The sequence below is a fragment of the Mustela nivalis genome (genome assembly GCF_964662115.1).
Source record: "Mustela nivalis genome assembly, chromosome: 19".
Taxonomy (NCBI): domain Eukaryota; kingdom Metazoa; phylum Chordata; class Mammalia; order Carnivora; family Mustelidae; genus Mustela; species Mustela nivalis.
In genome coordinates this window covers 31239135-31264767 of record NC_139038.1, presented here as the reverse complement: position 1 = coordinate 31264767, position 25633 = coordinate 31239135, and the positions used below count along the sequence as shown (strand labels likewise).

The following is a 25633-nucleotide window of genomic DNA, read 5'->3' as shown; positions in this document are numbered from 1 at the left end:
CTGCAGAGTCAGATTGGGCGCGGAGAGACGGAAATACGTAAAGCGTATTCCGGTGACCGCGTAGACTTCGAAGGCAGCCGAATGGAGGAGGTGCCTCAGGGTGAGCGCGCGGAAGGGGCGTGGGTGGAGAGGCTGAAGGGACAGGAGCCACTCTAACTGTGACCTTGTGCCCGCGCAGGCTGTCCCGGGACCGGCAGCGCCCAGGCGGGCCGAGGGGCCTCATGTCAGGGCTGCCCCAACCAGCGGCTCTGCGCTTCCGGAGCCGGCGCCGCTCCCGACCCAGGTGAGGAAGGGGCAAGGCCTGAACCGGAAGTGAAGGGCGCCAGCCCGGAAGAGGTGGGACCCGGAGGCCTTTTAGGAGGAGGGGTGGGCCTAGAAGGGGCGGGCTGTGGAGAAGTCCGAAGAGTAGAGGGAAGTAGCGGGATGGGGCGGAGCCTGAAGGACCGGGGACTGACCTGCCGGTCTAAGGGAGGGCGTGTCTCAAGATTAGCTGGTCTAGGGGCGGGAGGGAAAGGGTGGGGCCAGAGGTTTGAGTGACAGCAGTAGTCCGTGGTCGGGGGGAAGGCAGCGTCCTAGGGAGTAGGGTATAGACTTTGAACTGGGGGTTGCTCTGGCTTATTCTTGGGCAGCATTGTCTCCCCCCCAACCTTTTTTTTAAGATTTTATTTATTTATTTGACAGAGATCACAAGTAGGCAGAGAGGGGGGAAGGGAAGCAGGCTCCCTGCTGAGCAGAGATTTCCCCATTCGGGCTCGATCCCAAGACCCTGAGATCATGCCCTGAGCCGAAGGCAGAGGATTTAACCCACTGAGCCACCCGGGCGCCCGAAATGGTTTTCCTTTTGAGAAGGAGCATTTCTCCTCTTCATTTAACAGAAATACATCCTCACCTGCTAGGCACAGAGTGCTCTGTGCTGGGGATACAGCTGTGAATGAGAGAGAAGGGGTCGCTGCCCTAGTGGATGTTAGTTTAATAGGGGAGACCCCCCCCCCATTAACCAGTGAGCAAGCATTAAATCCTCGCAGCGATAAGTATGACGAAGGACACATTGGAGGGTGGGTCAGACTCTGGGGATTTACCAAAAGAATCTTAAAAAGCAGGAGGCTGGGGCACCTGGGTGGCTCAGTGGGTTAAGCCGCTGCCTTCCGCTCAGGTCATGATCTCAGGGTCCTGGGATCGAATCCCCCATCGGCTCTCTGCTCAGCAGGGGGCCTGCCTCCCCTCCTCTCTCTCTGCCTGCTTCTCTGCCTACTTGTGATCTGTGTCTGTCAAATTTATTTATTTATTTTTTTTTTTTTTTTTTTTTTGGTCTGTCAAATTAAAAAAAAAAAAAAAGAAAGAAAGAAAGAAAAGAAAGGAGGCTGAGAGAATCGTGAAGGAGTTCCAAGAGAGACTCGGGTTTGATTCCTGGTTCCCGCAAACAGTATGGCCTTGAGCAAGACTCCTAAAATCTCTGAGCCTCCATTCCCTTATCCAAAATGGGGCTCAGGGTGCCTGGCTGGCTCAGTCCATAGTGCATGTGACTCTTGATGTCAGGGTCATGAGTTCAAGCCCCACATTGGGCTTGGAACCAACTTCTTGTGTTGTTGTTGTTGTTGTTTTAAGGTTTATTTATTCATTTGAGAGAGAGCGTGCTCACAAACAGGAGAGGGGCAGGAGGAGAGGAAGGGAATCCCAAGCAGACTCCCCACTGAATGGAGAGCCAGACCTGGGGCTTGATTCTAGGACCCTGGGATCATTGTCTGAGCTGAGCAGAAACCAAGAGTCTGATGCCCCTTGTAACCTACTTTTTAAATAAGGGACAGGGGCTCCCTGGTGGCGTAGTTGTCAAGCAGCTGCCTTTGGCTCGGGGTCCTTCTAACCCAGGATCCTGGGATCCTGCTTGGTGGGAAGCCTGCTTCTCCCTCTGCCACCCCCCCTGCTTGTGTGCTCTCTCTCTCTCTCGCTGTCTCTCTCTTTGTCAAATAAATAAAATCTTTTAAAAAAAATTTATAGGGGCACCTGGATGGCTCAGGGGGTTAAGCCTCTGCCTTCGGCTCAGGGCATGATCTCAGGGTCCTGGTTTCAAGCCCCGCATCCGGCTCTCTGCTCAGCGGGGAGCCTGCTTCCCCCCTCTCTCTGCCTGGCTCTCTGCCTACTTGTGATCTCTGTCAAATAAATAAATAAAATATTTTTTAAAAAATTATAAATAAGGAGCAGGTAGAATAGTTACTTCATGGTGGTATTATAAGGAATTGAAGCGAGGTGAAATGTTGAGTGCACAGCAAGTGTATGATCTGTGATAGTTATCTGTGACTGGTCCTTATAAATTCCTGCTGTTTGTAAGGGATTCTCAACCTTCGCGCTATGGACATTTAGATCTGGATAATCCTTAGGGGTGGGGTGCTGTCCTGTGCATTCTTAGGCATTTTTTTTTTTTTTTTTTAGGAATTATATGAGAGAGAGAACACGAGTAGGGGGAGGGGCAGAGGGACAGGAAGACCATCTCCAGCAGACTCCATGCTGAGCAGAGCGCGAAGCCCAACACAGGGCTCAATCTCATGACCAGAGGAGAAACCAAGAGTTGAACATTTAACCTACTGCGCCACCCAGGTGCCTGGCATTGTTAGACATTTAACAGCATCTGTGGCCTCTACTCACTACATAACAGCAGCACCCCTTCCTTGTGACAATCAAAGGCTCCCCAGGTGGATTTTGCCCCTAGCTTGGGAGCCATGACTCTGTGTGAAGCTCTTCTGAAGCTGGGAATATGGCTGTGAACATTTCAGACTGTCTGTATCCTCGTGGAGCTTATGTTTTAGTAATAAGAGACAGACAAGTAAACCAATAAACAAGACAATTTCAGAGATGATGATAACTTTATTTTCTTTGTAGTGCTTGTTATTGTCATTGACTAAGTGATATTTCATACACAGGCTCTTGAAATGGCCCCACGGATTTAGCTCCTGCTGGTCCATTGAAAAAGTGACACTTGAAATGTAGTTCAGGGACTAAATCACCTGATTTGCTTTCTTTGTAGCTATAGAAGAAATCAAAGAAAAAATGAAGACTGTGAAACACAAAATCTTGGTACTATCTGGGAAAGGTGGCGTTGGAAAAAGCACATTCAGTGCCCACCTTGCCCATGGCCTAGCAGAGGATGAAAACACACAGGTGAGGCCTTGGGGAAAACTGGGAGAGCATCCTATATGAGGATGTGTGATGACTTCTGGAGAACTGATTGCTTAGACTAAATTGGATTAGTCTCTTGGGACTCTAGATCCTTGCAGAGAGGAGGAGGAAACGCGTGGCCGCTATGCAGTGAGATGAAATGTTTCCTTAGGTTCCCTACCTGTGACAATGGATAGCAGGTGTAGATTGCGTTTGGCATCGCTGATCATTTTGTTAAGTTCAGAGTTCTTCCTCTCAATCCCTTTCTGCCTCTTTCTAAGCCAGAGGTCTGCAAACTATAGCCTATGGGCAAATTCAGCCCCTCTCTTGCCTTTTTACAGTCTATGAGCTAAGAATGATTTTTACGTCTATAAACAGTTGCTTTTGAATTGTTTTGTAGTGTCCTTGATTTTGCCCACAAAGTCTAAAATATAGATGATCTTTGAACAACATGGGTTTGAACCACATGGTTCCATTTATATGTGGATTTTTTTTTTTTTATATGTGGATTTTTAAAAAAAATATTTATTTATTTATTTATTTGACAGACAGAGATCACAAGGAGGCAGAGAGGCAGACAGAGAGAGAGGAGGAAGCAGGCTCCCCGCTGAGCAGAGAACCCGATGTGGGACTTGATCCCAGAACCCCGGGATTATGACCTGAGCCAAAGGCAGAGGCTTTAACCCACTGAGCCACCCAGGTGCCCCTGGATTTTTTTTATAGTACTATAAATGTGTTTTCCTTATGATTTCTCTAAATAACATTTTTTCTGGAGGTTACTGTAGTATAAGTGTACAGTGTGTAATACCCATGTGCAAATATGTACTACTCCTTTAGCAGCCTGTAAGACTTTCCAGTCAACAGTAGGCCTTTAGTAGGTAAATTTTGGTAGAGTCAGTAGTTATACACGGATTTTCAGCTGCACAGGGGTTGCCCCTAACCTCCGCCTTGTTCAAAGGTCAAATATATTTTTGTTTGACTCTTGAGAAAGAAGACATTTGCCAGCCCCTGAACTGTGCCACTCGCTGGTACCCCAGCCCACACATGAGCACGAAAACTCCAGTTGCCCAGTAAAAGTTCAGCTGCTGTCTGGTATGATGAGGAAGAAATAACTTTTCACCACAAAGCTCGATTGGAAATTCCCAGTACCTGCGATTTTAAAAATACATTGAGTTATTCGTGGGACTCAGGATAATTTTGCAGACCTTAGAAAAGCGATCCCAGTATTCACGTTGATTACCACTTGATATACCTAATAAAACCATGGATACTGTGGTTTCTTATTTTTTTTTTTAAACACAGAACATATTCCATCTTTGTTTTCCTTCCAAAATAAAATTTTGTTCAAAATTCCGGTGGAAAACATGTTTCCACGTCAGAACGGCTAGAGCAGCGTGCATGTCTCTTAGAATCCTGCTGTCCAATGGGTTGACGCCCGAAACTAGAGACCTGGCTGAGGACTTGGGTGCTGGCGCTCTGTGTGGCCTGGGTTAGAGAGCCTGGGCTCACCAGATGGAGATCGCCATCTGCCCTCTTGCGACCCAGGACACTGTTCAGGGCCTGCAGAGGAGTTAGGTGTGTGTGTGTGTTTTCATGTTGAAAGCTGTTTTTTCCCATTTCAGTTCTTCCTGTGGTCATCATGCCTTCTTCATACACTGACTTATTCCTGAGCATTCATTTTCTTTTCATGCCTTTTGAACATTGAGTTATTTTTATATATGAAGGCTGAGGTTTAGGTTTCTTTTCTAACTGATAAACGGCCTTTCACTGTTTGACTTAAAAAAAAAAAGTGCTAAAAGGGACTGTAAAGGTACGTTTAGCCTAGTGTTGAAATTTCACAACTGCCACACATTGTCCATTATATTTTAAAACTCCAAAAGCTGGATCAGTGTTGTATACCTATAGTAAATAAACCACTGTACGTAAGTAGGAAACACCACCATAAGATCTTGACATAAGGCTTGATACTTCTTCACAAAAAAGCCAGCTACAGCGCACAGAGGATCTAACCTGAACTGTAGGACACACAGGCCACTAAGACCCCATGCCAGTATCTGAGGACTCTAGGAATACAGTTTTCAAATCGCTGGATTAAGAAATTAAAATTTGCTTCAGGGCTAGGCTCACCTCTTGTGTGAAGAGCCAGATGGTGAATAATTTAGGTGTTGTTGGGCCTGCGGTTTCTATGGCAACTGTTCATTCCTGCCCTCAAACAGGAAAGCAGCCATAGGCAGTCTGTAAACAAACTTGGCTATGTTCTAACGCAATTTTACTGTCACTGATGTTTGAATTTCACGTAATTTTAACATCATGAAATAGACTTTTTGAAATGTCCAACCCCCCCCCCGCCAGCCTTCTAAAAATGTAATAACCATTCTTACCTTGTGGGCTGAACAAAAACAGGTACCAGGCTGGGTTTGGCCCCCAGGTTGTAGTTCACTGGTCCCTAGTTTGGTTGGTAGCACCAGAAACACTGGTGCCGGCTAGGGTAGTGCATCTTTGGAGCAAGACTGAAACCTTGGGCAAGGCCCAGCCTTCTCGGGAGGGAAGAGGCTGGAAGATGCTCAGCGTTCCTCTCGCGCACCCAGGCTCTGAATTCTCCCTTATTCCTCATTTCTATTCTGAGCATTTTAGAATGCTGGCCTGCCAGTGGCTGTGGTGGGCTTCTCTGAAATCTGACATCCACCCTCGGAGATGTGCTCTAGGGAATCTGGGACAAGGGAAGGAAGCCTGGGAGGGTCCCCTGGGCTTAGAGAAGGCAGCCTCTGGCCTGTGGTGGGGACGGATGGAAAGTGTTTGTGGCGGGCAGTCTGGTGGGGCTTCTCCGGTGAAGGGGGCCCAAGGAGGAGGCTGGGCCAGACCGGGGAGGCTTTGAAGGACTTGCTAAGGCATCTGGAAAGCAGAGAGGCAGGGTTGGAGCATTGCTTGAGGAGCCTCGAAATGACCGTCAGCCGAGTGTGTGATTGGGTGTCATTAGAGGGGACAAGAAGCCAGGTGAGAGACAGTGTTCGGGTCTCTGTGAGCAGCCATGAGGGCCCAGATGAGGGCAGTGGGTGTAACAAGTGCCAGGGGACAAATGAGGCCGGAGTCTGATGTCTTCTGCGTAGTAAGTGTTCAATAAATGTCTGTGATAGCAGCCGATGTTCCTTTACCCACTAACTGCAACGCCGGGAGCAGGGTGATTATTTCTGCTTTAGTGCCGGGCTTGTGGCCCACCCCCACCAACTACGGTGCTGAGCAGGTGCAAGTCCACTGACTGATCTGCTCTGTTAACCATCTCCTGACATTTGAGGGTCAAATGCGTATTGGCCAGTTGGTTAGCCAAAAACTGATTATTTCTCTGAGACAGTATCCATACCATCCAGAGTGTTCTTTGCTTTTCGAAGCCGTCAGGCATATTTTATTTTGTGTGTGCATTAATTTTTTTTTTATTTAAAATCAATTAATTAACATAGCGTATTACTAGTTTCAGGGTAGAATTTAGTGAGTCACCAGTTGCCTCCAACACCCAGTGCTCGTTACTTGCAATGTCTCAATCGCCATAGCCCAGGTACATCCCCCCCACCCGACTGCCCCCCAGCAACCTTCACTTGTTTCCTAGAGTTACGAGTCTCCCTCTCTGATTTCATCTTAACTCATTTTTCCTTCCCTTCCCCCATATTCCTCTGGTTTTTTTGTTTTGTTTTGTTTTGTTTTGTTTTTATCTTAAGCAGCCCTCTGCTTTAACCAGGCCAGAAGCAAGTAACCCCTCGGAAATAGCTGTTTATGTAAAATTGTGCTTTTATATAATTCTGTTGTGACATAGTTGCCTGGACTTGGCAAGTGAAGAAAAACACACCGTCCAGTGTGGAAATCAGGCTAGAGAAGCTGGATTTGTTTATGTGGTGGTGGCTTACCAAAAAAAAAAAAAAAAAAAAGTCCACACCGAGAAAAGTGTATTTCCTCCAAGATCCCACTCGTGACTGGGAACGACCCTGTCTCCAGAGGGTGCGGGATAGTGACAGACAGTAGACCCTGAGTCTGGCTGATCACTCTCGGTTAGCACACATTTCTTCCTTGCCTAAATTCAGGAGGGAAACTCCTGGTCCCTTTCCTGTCTGTTGTCTGGTGGAAGCCCATCCCTGCCTCTGAGCAGGGCTCTTCTGCTCAAGGCAGACAGGTGTCCAGCAGCTCGTTAGCAAAGGGCATGAGCCAAGAGGGAGCAGAATTGGGAACCGCCTCCCTGGTTCACAGGCGGGCCAGGCATGTGTGAGTTGTGGTGAGGGGAGCAGGACACCGGAACTGGGAGACACCGCAGACTCACGTCCTGCTTCTCCATGGGAGAAACAGGGGCACCAGCTCCCACGAGTGACCAGGAGGTCATCCTGCCTTGGGAGCTATAGCACACCTTGCAGATAACAGGTCTGCTCTGGGGGTTTCCGGACTGAAGTGTTTGAGGCTCATCTCTGGGGCTAGTAGACTTTGGAGCTGGAAGGGGCCTGATGGTCTCCTGAACGTTTGTTTGACAGAAGCCATTTGTATGAGGTGACACAGCCTTGGAGTGCCAAGAGTCACCTCCCAGGACCTCTTCTTAAGGGGGAGTTTGGGTGTGCTGGGTATGGGAAAGTTGTGGATCCTGACAGTATCCTGTTCCACCAGTCTCTGGCTGGGAGAGAGGTGTGGTGAAGTCTGCTTGTCTCATCAGGGTTTTAGCACCTTCCCCAGAGGCCCTGGTAGGATTTCCTCAGGCACGTTTCTCTGCTCAGGTTCTCTAGCCTGAGCAGAAAGGGAGTCCAGTTGGATGGATATTAAGGTAGGGACAGGTTCAACAGGAAGTCTGAAAGGGACAGGACACAGAGCCCCTCGGGGATCTGAATAGCGGGGCCATTCACAGCCTTTTTGGGTACGGCCAGGGGCATGAGTGCCATGATATGTTTCCTCCCTCCTTGAGTCATTTCACTCAAGACTCACCCCCTTGGGGAGTTTAGTTCCTTGAAACATTAAATTGTTCCCGAAAGAAAGGGCACAGAGACAGAGAGTGGCTAGAAACCGAAAGTACTGTGAAGTCTGTGAGGGTCATAGTAATGGTGTAGTTTCCTGAATGGTGAGCCTCCGAGATAGAGTGTTTGTGCATCATTAACACACACCGGCCTTGCCTGGCGGCGACGGCATCTTTCTGGTGCTTTCTTCAGCTGGTCCAGCAGAGGGCGGGGGAGGCAAGCGGCTGGTCTCAGGATGAACAGTCTTCGTGATCACGGGTGTGAGGAAGCAGGAGGTAGGGGTTTGCAGGGGCCTGTGAAGTGGGAAGCAAGAAACCAGTTCGGGGCAAGTTAAAAAGTTACCCAGACGTGCTGCACTTTGGATGCTTAGTATCTGACCTTTCAGGATGAATATTAACTGCTCTTCAAATGGCTCCCAGAGACTGTCTCAGACCTTCTCATTTATCACCCCAAGAAAGCAGGGTGTTTGGGGTGGAAGGAGTGGAGGTTGCACAGATCACCAGCAAAGAGCTTTTCTAGACTTCCTTCTTATTTTAGAAATTGAGGCTAAGCCATCATTAACCTTCGGGATCACAGCACAGTGGGGCTCGGTCAGAGCTTGGTGGGAGTTTCCACTTGGGCCCTCCTCTCTAGTCCTCCTGGGCTAATGGAAGGAGCCCCTGGTGGGGGAATCGCCAGAACTCGGGCTAGGTCCTGGCTCTGCCGCTTGCTTACTGAACGCATCCCTGGGCCTCTCCAACCTCCATTCCCTCTTCTGGAAAGCTGGGATCACAATACCCGCCCCTCAGGCCCGTGGTAAAGGCCATGGTAAAGGCCAAATAGATGGTGGCTAGGCCCGAATCTTTAGGGGTCCTGACACTGGCTCCAGAAGATCACCCCAGAGTTAGGCTAGACATGGGGGGTGGGGACCAAGACTCTACTCGGTCCTCATTTGACTCCATTTCTTTCCATCTTCTTCCCTTCCTCATTTCCTCCTTCCTCCTTCCCCACTGGTGCACATCTGGAAGATGTTCTGGTCTCTTCTTTTTTCCCAGGTCGCTCTTCTGGACATTGATATATGTGGGCCGTCAATTCCCAAGATAATGGGCTTGGAAGGAGAACAGGTAATAAATCTAGGAGGAACCGCAGGAAAGTATTCTCACGGCATGCCGTGGCCCCGGACTGCAGTCCCACACAGAGGGGTCGGCAGAGCAATGCGTTTTTACACGGCCATGCTGAACCCAGGTGCACATTCAGCAGTCTGTCTGTCTGCCTCAGCGGCCGCTGTGACCTTGGAGGACTGAGACTATCTGTCAAGTGCGCCTGCACCATTTGAGAACCCTCAGTTTCAGTGCCTTCTCAGAGGGGAAGGGAAACAGCAAGTAAAATGTGGAAGTAGGGCACAGAGACGTCGCGATGCCTGGGAAAGCTAGACTAGTCCTTGCCAGGTGTCTGTACTCTGGAAACGAGGGAATGTTTTTGCCCCTGTTGTCACCCCTGGGGAACTGAGACTGTGAGTGGCAGAGTGACACGGGTTGGGGACACGGCTGCAGCACCACAGCAGTCCACGCAGGTGCTGGCCACCCCCTCCTGTGGCAAGAAGCTGTTCTGGAAAGGGACCCCCTCAAAGACAGCGCACTGAAATGGGGCTGGGGGGCTAGGATGTTCCCAGGGTGTCAGACGGGCTCATTCTCGATGTGATTGCCAGGCCCTGCTGGGTTGGGGTACAGTGGTGAACGAGGCAAATGAAGCCCCGGCCCTGGGGGAAGGGGGCAGTTGATAGACAGTAGAGGACGAAGCCTGGGTAAGGGGATGGGGCGAGTCAGGGTGCAGCCAAGGGCACCCTGCTGTGGAGAGTGGGCGAGGAGCCTTCTGGGCCACAAGAGCAAGTACAGGATGGCGGAAGCAGGTGTGTCCTTCACACAGTGACTAGTGGCAGAGGGACAAAGGGAGGGGACAGGAGCCAGAAGCAGACAGTCTGGGCCTGTGGACTCTGCTTGGGGCTTGGGATATGCTGCCCAGGATGCTGGGAAAGGCGTGAGGCCGTTGGGGGTGGAGGCCAAGCTGCAGGGCGCACGTCTGCCCGCGCACCCGTTGGTAGCAGGCCCCGTGGCGCACACCCACTGCACAGCTGGGCTTGCTGGCCTGCGGGCTCTGGGCACCCACCACGCCGTCCACGAGGTTTCTGTCGGTACTGACGGTTCGCACGGTGCAAGAGAGCACAAGTTCTGCCGTTTTGTTCTCCTGCACTATGGCTCGTTTCATTTCTCCGTCTTCCAGGCCTGCCCCTGTGGAGAACGAGTTTCCATAGGCATGAAGGGTGGCTGTCGTTAAGAGCTGGGTGAACTAGGTGCCGAGGACTGAGCGCTCCGCTGGGGTGATGAGCGTGGCCTCAGCGTGCAGGCGCCACGTCACCGTGACGTCCCTCCGAGACGGAGGCAGCGTTGCACGTTAACTGTACTGGAATTTGCGAAGTACATAAAAATCAAGAAGACCTTAAAGCCGGGCACCCAAGTCAACGTGTTCTAGGGTTGCATTTCTGTGAGGTGTCCAGAGCAGGCACATCTGTGGACACAGAGTAGAGATGGGGGTCACCTAGGATGGTGGGTGGCACGGGGGACATGGAAGGATTGGGCATGACCGTCACGGGGCATAGGGTAGCTTCCTGGAGTGATGAAAACGTTCTCCAGCCGACTGGTGGTGGGTGCCCAGCTCTGGCAATAGCCCGAAAGCCACGGATGTGTACGCTTTGAACGGGAGACTGGTGTAGTATGTGAATTAGGCCTCTGTAGGGCTGTTGAGAAAAGAAAACGGGTTCTGTTTCAGCTCTGGGGTTGCTGTAAGGCCCATGTGCTAAGACCAATGTGTACTTGGCATATGAGTCAGTTCTAGTCTCAGGATGAGGGGGCAGCATGGGGCAGGATGCTGGCTATTACCGAGCACCTACTGGAAGGACAGCATCTGAATCTCGAGGGGGCCCTGTGGGCTTCCTGTTGCCCCCCCCCTCGGGAGGTGCAGCAGACTGGTGCAGACGCTCCCCCGGGGCAGGGTCTGGTCCCCCTGGTTCACTGAAGCCAACACCTTCACTCCCGGACGTGCACCGAGGCAGCCTGCCCCGTTTGCTTAGCAACCCCCGCCCGATTCCTGCCCTGCATATAATACACGTTACACCCCAAATTCTGTATGAGCTCGGCCAAGCTTGCTTCCCTGCCTGGACTCATCTAAGCATTTCAGAAAAACCCAGCCCGAGGCATGGGGGGGCAGGTAGGAAACACAGCTTCTGTTAACCCACGGCCTCACCCCAGCTGCTGACTCTCAGAACTGAGTGGTGGCATTTAAAACGATGAACTGTGTTATAAAATCGTCTTCCTAACGCGTAGATCTGAGTGTGTTAGAACCATGTCCACAGTGCCTCATTTCTTACCAGCACACGTCGGTGTTCGTGTCTCTGCAGGTTCACCAGAGTGGCTCGGGCTGGTCTCCAGTGGTGAGTTTTCACATCTTTGCCTTATTTGCCAGGCAGTGTGCCCTGGGCCACGTGTTCAGAACGGACACGGTTTGGGCATGCAGCAGGTCCTCAGCCCAGCTGTTTATCTGTCAGCAAATATTGAGGGCCACTCTTCTAGACTCAGGGAACACAGGTAAGATCAGGGATTGGCAAAGCGTTTCTATAAAGTGTCAGACAGTACGTATTTTCACTGTTATGGGCCACACGCTATCCCATTATAGTGGGAAGGTCATCGTACATGAACGAATGAGTGGCTGTATTCCAGTAAAACGTTCTAGGAAACGCGGAGGTGGGCCAGGTTTGGCCACAGGTTGCCAGCCTAGGCCAGGGCAGCCGAGGACATGCTTGGGCCGCGCTTCCCGCACTGCCGCACGTGGCCCCACGGCACCCCGTGCAGGTCCCCCAGGATGGTAGCCCTTGTTCCCCCACAATGATTTGTGGAATCAAAAAAATGAATAGACCCAGTGATCCCAGGGTCATTTTGTTCTCAAAACAGCTTTTTCAATCTGAGCTCCGATAAACAACAAGGAAGTGCCCTGTGCTGTGGTTTTAAGTGTTCTCTGCTTCATCCTCTCCAGTTCGTGGAAGACAACCTCGGGGTGATGTCGGTCGGTTTCCTGCTCAGCAGTCCTGACGACGCCGTCATCTGGAGGGGACCAAAAAAAAATGGTTTGCCCCTCTGCTTTCTCTCTGCGAGCACGGTCTTCTGAGAGCAGAACTGCTTTAGGTTTCCTTTGCACCATCTCCCGTCACGGTGGCAACGGTCCTCTGCCGGGCTTTCCGGAGCATCGCGGTGAAGCATTCGGTTGCCTCTGCACTGGCTGGAGAGAGCTAATAGAAGTAGCCAGGGAGCTAACAGACGCTGTTTTATCATTTGTAACATCTATGGCGACTTTCTGTCTTTGAAGGCTAGGTAACCCTCAGGCTGTTTCACTGTGGTTTCACACTATTTTGCAGCAGGAAGCATGTGAGGTAACTAGCAGGGTGGTTGGGCAGGAGGCTTTAAGAGAAGCAGGCAGGAGTGGCCCTTACCGGGCAGGGTTGCTCGGCCTTGGCACCGTTGCTGTTGGGGGCCAGGCAGTCCTTGGTTACGGGAGGGCAGGACTGCGCTCCAGGCTGCAGGATGCTGGCCGCACCCCTGCCTCTACCGTCTGGATGCCAGTGCCTCCCCCCCATCCCCCCCAGTCATGACGGCGACACGTCTCCATCGTCACAGCCACTGCTGACAGACAGCACAGGCCGGGGGCCCGTGAGAATCCAAAAGTGCCTGAGGGGCTGTAGGTCCGGAGAAGGGAGAGCCGAGGCCTCAGCGGCTCTGTGGCACACTCTCTGCAGGCATGATCAAGCAGTTCCTCCGTGACGTGGACTGGGGAGAGCTGGACTACCTCATCGTGGACACCCCGCCTGGCACGTCGGATGAACACCTGTCGGTCGTGCAGTACCTGTCGGCGGCGCGCCTCGACGGGGCCGTGATAATCACCACGCCTCAGGTGAGCGGGCGCCTGGGGGCCGCTGGCACCGGACTCGGCCGCATCGGAGGTTTGTCTCTGGGACCCAGGCATTTGCTGTTCACAAATAAGCATTCCACAGTTCTTTCTGTCCCCAGGTGAAAGCCGCAGTGGCTCACAGTGGCCTTTCCCGTTTCCCTCACAAAGCCAGCGAGACCCCTGTGCTGTTAGAATCTGGCTTGTCCCTCGTGGTCCTGTCACCCTGACTGTGCTCACGCAGCAGTCCCCGCGGCCTGCGTGCTGCTTCCTTGCGCCTTGCCTGGCTTCCCGTAGAGCCAGCCTGGGGTATAGACCGATTTCTGGAGAAGCCGCTGTGGTCCTGGCCCCTTCTCCAGCAGTGCCTGCCCCGGGAACCTGGAGGCCGTGCTGCGCCCAGACTGAGGAGAGCGCAGGGGTGTCCTCTGGAGTGAATCCAACAGTGAACAAACGCGGTCAGGTCTGCAACAGGCTTTACTGTCATTGCCAAGAAAGTAATAGATTATTCCGTTTAACCGGACCTTCTTGTCACAATACTCTTCTCCACTCCTAAGAAAAAAAGGCAAAGGAGGCTTTAGTCTGTCCGTGGATCAGTCTGTCCCACCCTCAGGCCTCACCAGACCTTCACAGACCACCAGCGTGCCAGGCAGCAGGGGAGAAACAGGCCGGCTCTCCCTCACGGCCCCCAGTGCCTCCCTGTGCGGCTCACAGAGGAAGGGGGGTGCTGGACGCAGGCACACACGGCGCTCCAACCTGTGACAGACACCAGGGGCCACGTGAAGGTGCCCGGGTCAGCGAGTGCTGGCACAGGATGTGTCTGACCGCACCCTGGTGCCCTGTGGAGAGGGTCTTGGGGTCACGGGGAAGGGCAGGACACCACTTAAGTGGCGAGAGGTGGGGAGCACCTGGCCCAGCGGGTGGTAGTGAAGATGGACTTCACAGTGGTTTTGAGTTTTTACCAGCAGTGTGGTCATGGGTGGGTCCCAGCCACGTTACCTGGCAGGAGGACAGTCTGTCTGGAACGGAGCACTGTGATGTGGGATGTCGCTGGTGGGGAGGTTTATGGGTGTGGGGGCAAGGGGCACACGGGAACTCTGGCTGCTGGGTTTTGCTGTGAGCATAGAACCACTCTAAAATCACCTGTGAAGAAACAGCGACAATGCAGTTGGTGCAAAGATGGCCTCCCCAGAGCCACATTTATTGTGAAACCGAGCATGACGTCCCCTTTGGGGTCAGGAGGGAAACAGACTGAGCAGTTGCTGGCTCTTCTCCAGGAAGCCGTGGGAAGACGCCCGGCATTTGTGTCCTCTTTGTGTGGAACTTCTCTGGAGAATGTGACTTAACAGTAGGGTCACCCACCTTCTCAGAGTCCTTCATGGCTGCGGGCATAGGCAGGCGGCTCTCTTTGGGGGTCCTTTTTGACAAAGCAGGCCCTTTTCTTATAGGACCACTAAGGAGAGAACCACAGAGTTGCTGTGACCAGATGAAACCAGCTTATTTTCTAGCTAAATGCCTTTTTGTCTATACCTCAGTCTCAGAGGGACTGAGAACCAAATGTATGCCGCAGGAGAGGCTGTTCGAAGCCTTGAGCCTTTGGGAGCCCGGTTACTTGACAACAGCAAGCTAGGAATAGTGTGTCTGTGACTCCATGACCCCGGGGGGAGGTAGAGAAGATTCCAAGCCAGGAGGCTACACTACTTATCACTGTAAAAGGAGGTTTTAGAGTTCAGAGGTGAATTTTATCGGAATATGGGAATATTCCTTATTCTCTTTTTGTCCATAAAGTTGTTTGTGTTTATAATAGTCTAGATCAGAGGTTAGCAAATTTTTTCAATAAAGGGTCAGATACCGAGTATTTTACCCTTTGTGAACCACACTGCCTCTGTTCCAAACTGTTCCACTGTAGGACAAAAGCAGGCCCTGATAACATGTAGAGGAAAGGGCGTGGCTATGTCCAGAAGTTTATTTAGAAAAAAAAAAAAAAAAAAAAAGTAAGGGCACCTCCGTGGCTTAGCTAAGCATCCAACTCTAGGTTTTGGTTCAGGCCATGAACTCAGGTCATAAGATCAAGGCCTGGGTCAGGCTCCATGCTCAGTGTGGAGTCTGCTTGAGTTTCTCCCCTCACGCATCCCGCCACCCCCCACACACTCTGTTTCTGCTCCCATATCTAAGTCTGAACAAAAATAAAAATAGACGTCCAGATTGGGCCCACAGGCCATACTTTCCTATCCCCCAGTCTAGAAAATACTGCACAGTTTGGCTCAGTGTAGTATATTGATGAGAAAATAGAATGTGGGGCTATTGTAAAAGGTCACTTTTCTGTGCATTAATTGTAAGTTTGCTATCTGGCCGTTCACGTTTATCCTCTTAGGGTTTTGGGGGAAATAGCCCCTAGGATAGGGCTCAGCCCGTGGTTGGGACTAGAGAGATATTTGCTGAATTAGTCTCCGAGGCTTTATGGGGAACCCAGTGCATCTCACCGGCCATCCCTGCAACCGCACAAACGTTCTTTCTTCCACTTTGACCTTGAAACAAACGGTCTTTTGAACCTTGACAGGAGGTGTCCCTCCAGGATGTCCGGAAGGAGATCAGCTTCTGCCACAAGGTGAAGGTGCCCATCATCGGAGTGGTGGAGAACATGAGCGTCTTCGTCTGCCCCAAGTGCAAGGTGGGGGCGCGGCCGCCTGGGGCGCAGCCGATGGGTCCCTTCCTCCGTGGAGAAGGGAAGCCTGGAAGGGGGTCTCTGGGACACTATTTCTGCTTTTCCCCATCATTTGGGGAAGTGGAATCACAAAAAACTCTATTGCTGATTTAATGAAATTTCTTCTGGTGGTTAATGTTTCACATTCAAACAGCCATTTTTTTTTCTAAGTTGCTTTAAAATGTGGTCCATTTTTAACGACTCTGAAACAAAATCCTAATTCTTCCCCTTTTGACTTGCCTCCCAGAAAGAATCTCAGATATTCCCCCCAACAACGGGGGGTGCGGAGGTCATGTGCCAGGATCTGAAGATCCCGCTCCTCGGGAAAGTGCCTCTGGACCCACACATAGGTGGGTGAGTCCGTTGCCAGACGGGGCCTTCACAGCCCGCTCAGCCACCGCGGACACGGTTCTGGGCAGGGGAGCAGCAGACAAGGACCCCACGCACAGGAGCTCCCCTGCAGCCCAGAGAGACCATAAACTGTGCGGGCATGTCGCCCCGGGAGCGAGCAGCCCTCAGTGTGAGGGGCATGGTGGGGTGGGTCCTGGAAGGTGGGGTGCAGATGGCTCAGGGATGTGCTGGGAGGTCCCAGGGTAGGATTTCAGCAAGGAGAAGGGACAGGAGGTGGAAATAACAGGCAAGTATGCTGGCGTCTTGTCTCAGACAGGAATTGGCTTCTGAGGTGAAAGTCATGAACAGAGTTAGCCTTGAAAACCCCTTAGGAAGACATCCTACCTCCCGGGAGGTCCAGCCCAGTGCAGACGGCCCTGTGTGTCTCGACAGTAGAGGGGAGCCTTGGCCTGCTTACAGAGGCCCTTTTGCATGAAAAATGCTCCCTTTTCAGTACCAGAGTCCCCAAGTCCTCTCCAGATGCTGCATGGGTGGCAGCAAGGCTGTGGGAGGGGGTGCTATAGACCCTGTCCCCATTCTGTGTTCACTCTCGGGTGTCAGCTGCTGGGTGGCAGGGTCAGGAGGGCCACCCCCACTCCTTAAAGGACACCTGCCTCTAAATTGTTTTCCTGAGGTAGAGTTCAACTTGCTTAAGGTAGCCAAGCAGAAGTGGTGGGACAGTAAGGTCCGCTGCAGGGCCTGGACCACAGGGAAGCCCGGGGAGCAGCCTGGAAGGTGGGCTGGAGCCCGGGTGTGGGCGGCTTTGCAGCCAAGCCTGGGAGCTGGGCCTTCAGGGCTTAGGAAGTGGGAAACCGAGTCGGAGCAAGGGCACGGGGGTGAGTGCCGAGAGGGAGGCCTCCAAGCGGCCCTGCTGGGGAACGGAGGATAGGAGGTTAGCACTTGTTGCAGGCCTGGGCCTTGGCAGGGAGGAGGGACACAGTGAGCGGGAAGATGACAGGAGTTTTGATGGGTGAGGAGAAGGCCGGCAGTTGTTCGAACCATCTAGAAGATGGGGACCTCCGTCAGAAAGTGACCACAGGACCCAGTGTTGAGAGGAGCGCTAGGTTCTCCCTCACATGCTGAGTCTCGAGGCAGGGGAGGCCCATTGCCGGGGGCCTACAGAAAGGGGGGGCCTAGAGCATGATGTGGGGGTGTGGCCTAGGGGGGCCGTGCGGGGACGAGCAGCTGCCGGAGCACCCTGGCTCCCAGCAGCTCCCGAGAGCCTTCCTCACGTGTGCTCCCCGGCCTGAAGCACTGCCCTGCTCCGTGCTTTCCCGCATGAGACACGGACAGCCCGCTGCTGCTTCGCAAGGGTACGAACCCCCGGCAGATGAACCGGTGTGTGCTGACCAGATGGGGTGCTGAGTCTGCCTGCGTTCTCCCTGCAGGCGAGGGAGCAGGCGTCTCCTGCGCAGAGGCCGCGCGAGGCAGGAGGACACACAGGAGGGGTGCGATGGGGTGGCCAGAGGCATCCAGGCACACTCTATGCCGTCAGCCTCTGGGTGTGCTGCTGCCTGCGTCCAGGTCCCGAGGACAGGAGTGGCGGGCAGGAGATTGGGGGGCGCCTGGCAGGGAATGGAAGGAGAGAGGAAGCGGGGCTGGAGAAGGGGGAGAAGGGTGTGCCCTCCTGCCTGGCTCCAGCTTTGGCCAGGTTTTTCTTTTTAGGGCCATTTTTCACAAAAAAGCCAAGATTTGAGCACTTCGCGGTAGATGATAGCAAAGCTGCGGGCCCCGAGTGCAGCTGCGCTCAGTCCCAAGCCCAGCGAAGGAGGTGCCTTCTAGCGGGCAGGCCTCGGGACAAGTCACGAGGCCTCAAGCCTCACTTCTCGCTGCAATCACGAGGCCTCCCCGGACCTAGTCCAGTCGTCCAGCATATTCCCAGGGTAGCCTGGGCTCTGCCTCTGCTGCCCCCTTCTCCTTGTTCTTGGTTTTGCTCTTTGAGGGGACAGCTGGCCTTGCCAGGACCCTCCAGAGGTTGGGGAGCAGAACCGCTGACCTGCTTCTGTCACCGTGCTGAGCAGGGCGCCGGGGGCTCCGCTGAGGCTCAGGGGCACGCGGAGTGGAGGGAGGAGCAGAGGGAGGAGGGACGACAGCACCAGGCGAGGCGGTCTCGTCCCACGCGGGTCTTCGTGTCCCGTTCATCTCGTGCGAGTCCTCTGCTTCGCTCTCCGCGACAGGGCAGAGGGGCTCAGGGTCTCCATGTCCCAGGCCCCAAAGAGCCCCCGCTTCACCTTGCCACTATTTTCTTCACGAATTTTTTTTTCATTTCTCTAAGGTAAGAGTTGTGACAAAGGACAGTCTTTCCTGATGGACGCGCCAGCTTCTGCAGCCGCTCTAGCCTATAGAAGTATCATTCAAAGTACGTGTGCCCGCGAGTCCCTTGGGTCCAGAGGGCTGCCCGGCTGGGTGCGAAGGTCCCACTCAAGCCATTTGTGGGTCATCAGGCTCACCGCTGCTCGGCCACGGCTGGAGACAGTAGTGCTCGTGGGGGGCTGGAATGACCCCTCAGCCCAGAAAACCAGGCATCTTTGAGAAAGCCGTTGAGGGGACAGAAAAGAAAGAGAAAAAGAAAGGGTGGGGGGGAGAGGGGAGAGAGAAACAAAGAAGGAGGGAAAGGAAGAGGGAAGGAAGGAAGAAAAAAAAACCACCACGTGCAGGCCTGGAGTGTGCTGGGGAGTGGCCCGCGGGGGCCCGGCCGGCATTTTACGGCCACTGGAGTAGAGCAGGTCATTGAAGCTGTCAGCTGGTGGGCTGTGACAAGTTCCTTTTGCCCAGGAAAACGGTGTCCAGGGCGGATACCAGCATGCCGGGCATCTTGACCTGTGGAACGCGCCCACGTAAGGTCTCCAGCTGTGCACTGAGGCCCGTGGACAGAGTCAGGGCATCGGCAGAAACAGGGCCTTTGGGGGAGTGGAGCCATTGGGGGGTTCAGCCCTCGCCCGCAGAGGCAGGGCTGCCGGAGAGACGGGCACAGCCTCACTGCTTCTGTGTTGTCTCCTGGTCCAGAGATCCAGGAGTTCTGTGGTCACCATCAGCCCAAAGAAGAGCACCTCGTTGGTTCCTGAGACACGAGCTGCACGTGGAGCGCAGCCTGAGCAGCCCGGGGACAGAGCGGGGGTCTTGGGCAGAAAAGGACCAGACTCTGGTAGGGCGTGAAGTCATTTTTGCAGACACTTTAATCATATTATTTGTATACTTTTACACATATATATAAAGGCATTCTTTACAAACACGCTGTCTTAAGAATAAAAATGTCTCCTCAAACCTCTCCCCAAGGCCTGCTTCCGGAAAACGGACAGCTGGTTGGTCAGGGAGTTCTTCTCTGCTGGAAGCTTGCGGAAGGACAACCTCTTGCTTAAGCCACTGCGGCCTCAGGAGAGACACCTAAAAAAGAAGCATCTCAAAATCCAGTCATGGTTTCAAATAACATGGTCCAAATGCCGCTGCTTTAGATTGAGGGGAAAATGCAACCAGCCCCGAAGAGCCCTTCAGTCACCCCTGTAGACAGAACAGGGGGGCCAGGCCCGTGCCCCATGTGCTAAGATGCGTTCACTGTCCAGTAATTTCTGCCGTCCTATGAGACCGTTTACAGAGTTGGTTTTTTTTTTTTTTTTCCCATTACATAAGAGAGACCGACATAAACTCTAGAATTCTCGCTGTGAGGAGATGCACAAGAACTGACACCAAGGGGGTGGGGGAGAGGGAACTGCCATTTTCCAGCTCCCGCTGGGCATCCTGGAAGGATGGGCACATCCCTCCGTTCGCTCCCTCTCCCCTCATTCCCGTCCCCCCACCTCTGGCCTGCACCCATGGTGGAGTTTGTGTGTGTGCCATGTGAAGAAGGGGAGGGGGTCCTGGAAGCCGGGGGAAGGCCCAGCGGCCAGACCCGTCCGGCTAGCTCCCTCCTCACTGTGCACCTTAGCCGCCCTGCACAGCGGAGCCCCAGCCCCCACCTCTGTCCTGCCGCTTACCTAATGCTTGTGAATCTCCAGCCCCTCAAGGCCAGGCTTCTGGAAGTCACCTGGGCTGGCCTGCAAGGAGAAAAGTCAACTGGGGCTTTGTCCTCACACGTGAGGGGCCTGACTCTGCTGATACAAGGCGCAGAGCAAACCCACAATGTAACCGAAAGCCCACAGGGCTCACTGCTCAATGTGGTGGCATAAAGTAGCATTGTTCAAATTTTAAGATGGCTCAAACCATCCATTTGAAAAGATCTCACACTTCTGGAAATATATGCTAGGTTAAAAAAAAACTGTGTGTGTGTAGTACTTAATTCTGTAGTTTTTAGATCACTCAAAACTAACAGTGGCCGTCACGAAAGGACTCGTACTATAGGATCCCCCTTACACAAGGGCCCTGCTGGAGTCATATTCATAGAGCAGAGTAGATGGTGGGACGCTGGGGAGGGAGACCAGGCATGAATGTGTCATAGGGACACTCTGGAGAGGGACAGTGCTGAAGGTGGCGTGACCACACGAACGTACTTAACACCACCGACCTGAACATTTAAAAAACGGTCCAAGTGGTCAATGCAATGTTGTGCCGATTTTAATACACACGCACCACTGACCCCGGCAGCCTAGCTGATAGGGAACAGGTTCCAACAGCATTTGCCCAGAGGCCACCCGCGCTCGAAGGGTGTGGAGTTCAGGGATCCAGGAGGAAGACTAAAGCAGCTCACCGTCTGGAACACCGTCTGGGACAGAAAACTGGCTGCGACTTTGCTGATGTCACTCTCGCCTCCCATCTTACAAAGGATGTAGCCATACAGGTTCGCGGCTTGGAGAGAAATCCCAGCTATCACCAGGGCCTGCGGGCAGACACAGCAAAGGCGGTTCTTCCGATAGCACATACGGGAATTTTCCTCCCAAGCCACACAGCAGTGGCTCGGGCCTGTACCACGTAACGCCAGCCTCTGGCGAGCCTTCTCAAATCCTCAGGCATCTTTTAGTCAGCCGCCACCGGAGTGGGCGGTGCCCTCAGCATCCCAATTTGTAGGAAGGAAACTGAAACCCAGAGAAAGGAAAGTTGCCTGAAGTCCCAGAGCTGATGCGTAGCTGGGCCCGCAGCCAAACTCTGGAGCCCCCCGCTTCTGATTACACGTCTGTGTAGACGTCTGTGGAGGCTTTCTCCCTGAAGGAGCCTGATCACAGCCATGAAATAGAGTCCTAAAACTGAAATAGGGGCACCTGGGTGGCACAGTCGTTTGAGCGTCCGACCCTTGACCTCAGCTCAGGTTTTGATCTCAGGGTCATGAGTTCGAGCCCTGGGTGGGGCTCCAGGCTGTGTCTGAATAGACTCACAACCTGTAAAACAAGACTTCAGAACTCAGACTTGCTTATTCCTACTTAGGAACATTCTAGGGTCAGAAAGCACTTTGTTTTGCTTACAACTCCTCTCTCAGCATTACTCCTAAGAGTCCAAAAGAGACAACCGAAAGGCCGTCAGTGGACAAGTGGAGAAACAACGCAGCAGGTCCTTACGATGGAATATTATACAGCCGTGAACATGTACCAATAAATGCTACAACACAGATGAACCTTGAAAACCGGCGTGCAGTGAAAGCAGCACACAAACGATTCCAGTATAGAATTCCAGCTACAGGCAACGCCTGGATTGGTAAGGGTTGGAACAGGAAGAGGAGCGTGCCAGGCACTAGAGATGGCGAGGGCTAGAGGGTACAGGGTTCCTTTTGGGGGTGCTGAAAATACCCTAAAATGGGCTGTGGTGATGACTGCACACTGAATATACCAGAAGCCCACAGCTGTAAGTGCCCAAGGGGTGGCTCGTGAGGTACGTGAATGACCTCAGCAAAGCGGTCTCAAATGAGCAGGTACCAGGAGCCACCTCCGCAGCCCTGGCCCGTGCAGATGGCAAAGCACCGTCCGAGCCGGGGTGTCGCCTTACCAGCCACTTGAGCTTCAAGGAGAATAAGGTGCTGAAAAAGAACACGATCCAAATGAGCGGGCAGATGATGAGGCCGAGCCAGAAGATGCGAGCTTCCGCCTCGGTGGCGGCGATCTGGTTCGGAGAGGCCTGTGAAGGGAGGAGAGAGTCCGTTTTCAGAATGAGGGAAACTGGTTGCAGAGGGGCAGGCGGTATTCTTGGCTTCTTGTCCAAAGGCTTCTGCCGGCCTCAGCCCAGGGCGGGGCTCTGATCTGCACAGAGCGCAGCAGGGACCCGTGCAAACCCTCCAGAGCCGTTTTCCTGGGTCGAGTTTGACTTGTATGGACAGTACCTTTCTGGCTTCAAAAATCCAGTGGCTTTTCCCATCTTCGTCTATCTGGTTCCACCAGCGGAGGCCCACCATGAGTCTCCCAGTTACGTTCTGGGGGAGACAGGAGGGCTCTAAGCACGCCACAGGGAGAGAAAATCACCTTTCCACTGATGCACAAAATAAAGTCACCGATTTGTATTGAACTTGCCCTGGGAGCAGGAGGAGTGGTAAGCCGAACTACGCTTAACGTAACCAGTGACCCCCCCCACCCCCACATGCACGCCCTCCCCACAAACAATATGTAGCATCCATATTTTTTTAAGTTATGCAAATTTTACAAAAAATGCAAGCTGTAGGGAGTTGCCACCCTCCTAGATAGCGATCTGCAACCGTGGCAGCTGAGAATTACAGCCCTCGTGGGTTCAGGAGCGACGGTGTCACGAGCGAGGCGGCCTTACCTTCACAGACCAGAAGTCAAAGGACAGGAGGAGGAGCACGGTGACAAAGCAGCCCACGAAGCTTCTGCTGAACCAGTCGCAGCACACATAGGTGACAATGGCGCTTACTCGGAAAAATAGGTGGAAAAAGGTGGCCAACGGGTGTCTAGGAAAGAACCCAGAAGCCCCCTCACTGCAGAGGCCAAGGGGGCGAGCACCAAACTCACCCTATGGGCTCTGACTTTGCACGCTATTCCCAGTGCACTTCAAGCCCCGCCCCGCCAGGCTGCCGCTCGGAACACGCCAGCACATCAGATGTCCTGAGACACTCATTATCCTACCAGCATCTTTCCCCTCTCGAAGAATCCAGTACTTTCCCCTCATTTGATCGCAAAGATCATGGGCCCTCTTCGAAACTCGGCCACCTTTGAAGTGAAACAGGACAGTGGTCACTGCCTTCCCACCTGATAGCGATAAGGACCAGTTCCCTAAAGATAAAGGTTGGGTTATTCCACCAGTAACTGGGCAGTCCACGTGCAGCCCACGAGGGCAGAATCTCGTGTCAGCAGGGAACCCACGTACCTGGATAGAGGGAAATCATGACTCATTCCACATCGGCTGTTTAAAAGAAAAGTCTAGGAAGACCAGAGACCCAGGGCTCGCTCGAGCACAAGGGCCGCCCATGTATCCAGAGCAGAGAGAACACCTGCCCATAGGCTTCCGGCAGGCAACAGCGGTGGGGGACACGGGCCAGGTAGGAGACCCTCACGCCATCCCGCTTTTCCCTTCGGAATCCACTTTGGGAGAGCACAGGTGGAAACAACGCAGAGCGAGAAAGCCACTGTGCGAGGCAGGAGGGCGGATGACAGCGAAAGCACCAGCCTGTGCTGGGAGGGAGGGGCAACTGCCAGACCCACTGTTTGCACGAGAAGCCAGAGACTCAAGAGTTGTGACAAGAGTGCTTCTACGTGACAAGTAATGTCAATAGGATAGCACGGGCTGCTTCACGAGGTCCCATGAGCCTTCGCCTCCCAACCGGTCAGGTGCTCAGAGAGGGAGCCAGCAGACCTGGGAGCTGCACGGGGAGGGGGGGGCGCCTGCTTGTCCTCCCAAGAAAGGGCCCTTCAGAGAAAGTAAACTGGGCTCCAGGGACCTGGGAACTCCGAAGCAGGATTTATAGTGACTTCTGCCTTTACTCCCGATGTTCCCAAGAAAGAAGGAGCAGCGCCCAAACCCCAGCTGTCCGCCGCAGTCCTTCTCACCCGTGCCTGTCAGATGTTGAGCTCTCCTGGCAGGCTAGCTGCAAGCCAGCCTGGGACCCGTACCCGGCCCTGAAGAGTCAGACATGACCCGTACACCCCCCGCATCTGGAATGTTCCCGAAGATCACACCCTTAGGGTTCTCACATACTTTTTAAAAAATAAATGTTTGCTCCTTTTATTGTTTTTTGGTTTGGGTGTGGTTTTTTGGTGTTTTTGTTTGTTTGTTTGTTGTTTTTGAGAGAGGGAGAGAGAGTGAGCACACAGGGTGGCAGGGGTGGGACAGGGGGAGAGAAAGAGAATCTCAAGCAGACTGCCCGCTGAGTGCAGAGCCCAACTCGGGGCTCGATCCCGTGACTCCAAGATCAAGACCTGAGCCGAAACCAAGAGTTGGACATTCAACCAACTAAGCCACGCAGGCGCCCTTTCTCTTACACCCTTTCAACCTTAAATCTTCCCGAGGATCTTTGAACTAAATGTCATAACACAGTCCTGCCTCTTCGCCTGGAAGATGAAGGTGTCCTCTATGCACTAACCGAAAATTCTTTGAGGGCCAAAGCCGTGTCTGAGATCATTTTATGTACCCCCTAGTCCCTGGCATTTCAGTTTCTCGGCCAATAGTTGCGCCAAGCCTTGTAATCGGGTCTGTGTTGTAGAGCAGTCTTGACTTGTATGAGACCCACATGGCCACTGTTCCAGGGTAAAACCTGGAAGTTAATGCATTCGAATAAATCCCCTGCCTACCCACTTTTTTTCAGCTGTGGTTTCCTAAAATAAAAACCAGAGAAATTCCCATTGTTGGAAGGTTCTGCTTAGTTGGGTCCCAGTTAAGTGATGTCCTTAACTTGTCATGGAAAGTACCACTACCATGGCCGCTGTCATTACTCAAAGCCTAGAGTAGACAAGGATGCCGATGGCACCCTCAAATACTGTTCCCATCCTGTTTGATGCAGGCTGTCCCCTGGGCCACCTATCAAACCCTCCTTCAGTCCACCTCTGGAGTTGGCCCAGCCTGTGTCCCCCGCCAACACTCACATGGTCTCAGACCATTTTCCTGGTTTTGAGAGCTGTGAAGGGCATGGCTTACACCTGTCCACCGTTCCCTGCCAGGGGGTCCGCCATCCCCCCCAGTTTCCTCTGCCACCTCCGCGGCCACAGAACATATACACACACCAATAGTCACCTCCACTTCCCAAAGCCACCGGCTTCCAACGCCACCCTCCCAGTCACTCACCTGTCCTCTCCCCGCTGCCCAGCCCTCCACCCCGCCCTGAGAGGCAACCAGGACTGAGGTGCCAGAGTGAGTGTTCGAATCCTGGCTCCAACCTCAGAGCAGCTCTGCAGCCCACCCTCAGCCACCCAACCCCCGAACACCTCGGTCTCCACTTCTGTAAAGTGGGAATGCCGACAGTCGCCACTTCCTCGCTGCGTGAAGGTGGCACGTAGAAAGTGCCTGAAACCCAGACCGTGCTCGGGGACCGTGACAAGCTTACCTCAGCCCTCAGTCACTCGAAACCGATGCACCTCCA

At 53.2% G+C, this 25633-nt stretch overlaps 2 protein-coding genes and 1 long non-coding RNA gene across 3 annotated transcripts in view; 1 reads left to right on the top strand and 2 right to left on the bottom strand.

The window, feature by feature from the left end:
* NUBP1 (NUBP iron-sulfur cluster assembly factor 1, cytosolic) lies at nt 1-24289 on the top strand. Its single transcript, XM_082714143.1, is given in 13 exon segments — nt 1-100; nt 179-283; nt 3020-3153; nt 9164-9232; nt 11563-11595; nt 12195-12285; nt 12952-13106; nt 15658-15768; nt 16049-16151; nt 18467-18550; nt 19198-19237; nt 19239-19336; nt 19468-24289. Coding segments are annotated over 13 exon segments (1125 nt in total). The 5' UTR covers nt 1-81; the 3' UTR covers nt 19551-24289.
* LOC309854722 lies at nt 6913-11556 on the bottom strand. Its single transcript, XR_014306386.1, has 2 exons — nt 10275-11556; nt 6913-8422 (listed from the first exon to the last, which is right to left on the bottom strand). It is a non-coding gene; the product is annotated as an uncharacterized lncRNA (long non-coding RNA).
* The window catches only part of TVP23A (trans-golgi network vesicle protein 23 homolog A), a 32926-nt gene continuing 26642 nt past the window's right edge, over nt 19350-25633 (bottom strand). The window contains exons 3-8 of the mRNA XM_082714144.1: nt 22867-23011; nt 22430-22519; nt 22099-22227; nt 20873-21001; nt 20163-20222; nt 19350-19575 (exon numbers count right to left, since the gene is read on the bottom strand). Coding sequence (XP_082570270.1) covers nt 20163-20222; nt 20873-21001; nt 22099-22227; nt 22430-22519; nt 22867-23011 — 553 coding nt within the window. The 3' untranslated portion in view covers nt 19350-19575. The remainder of the gene's footprint in view (nt 19576-20162; nt 20223-20872; nt 21002-22098; nt 22228-22429; nt 22520-22866; nt 23012-25633) is intronic.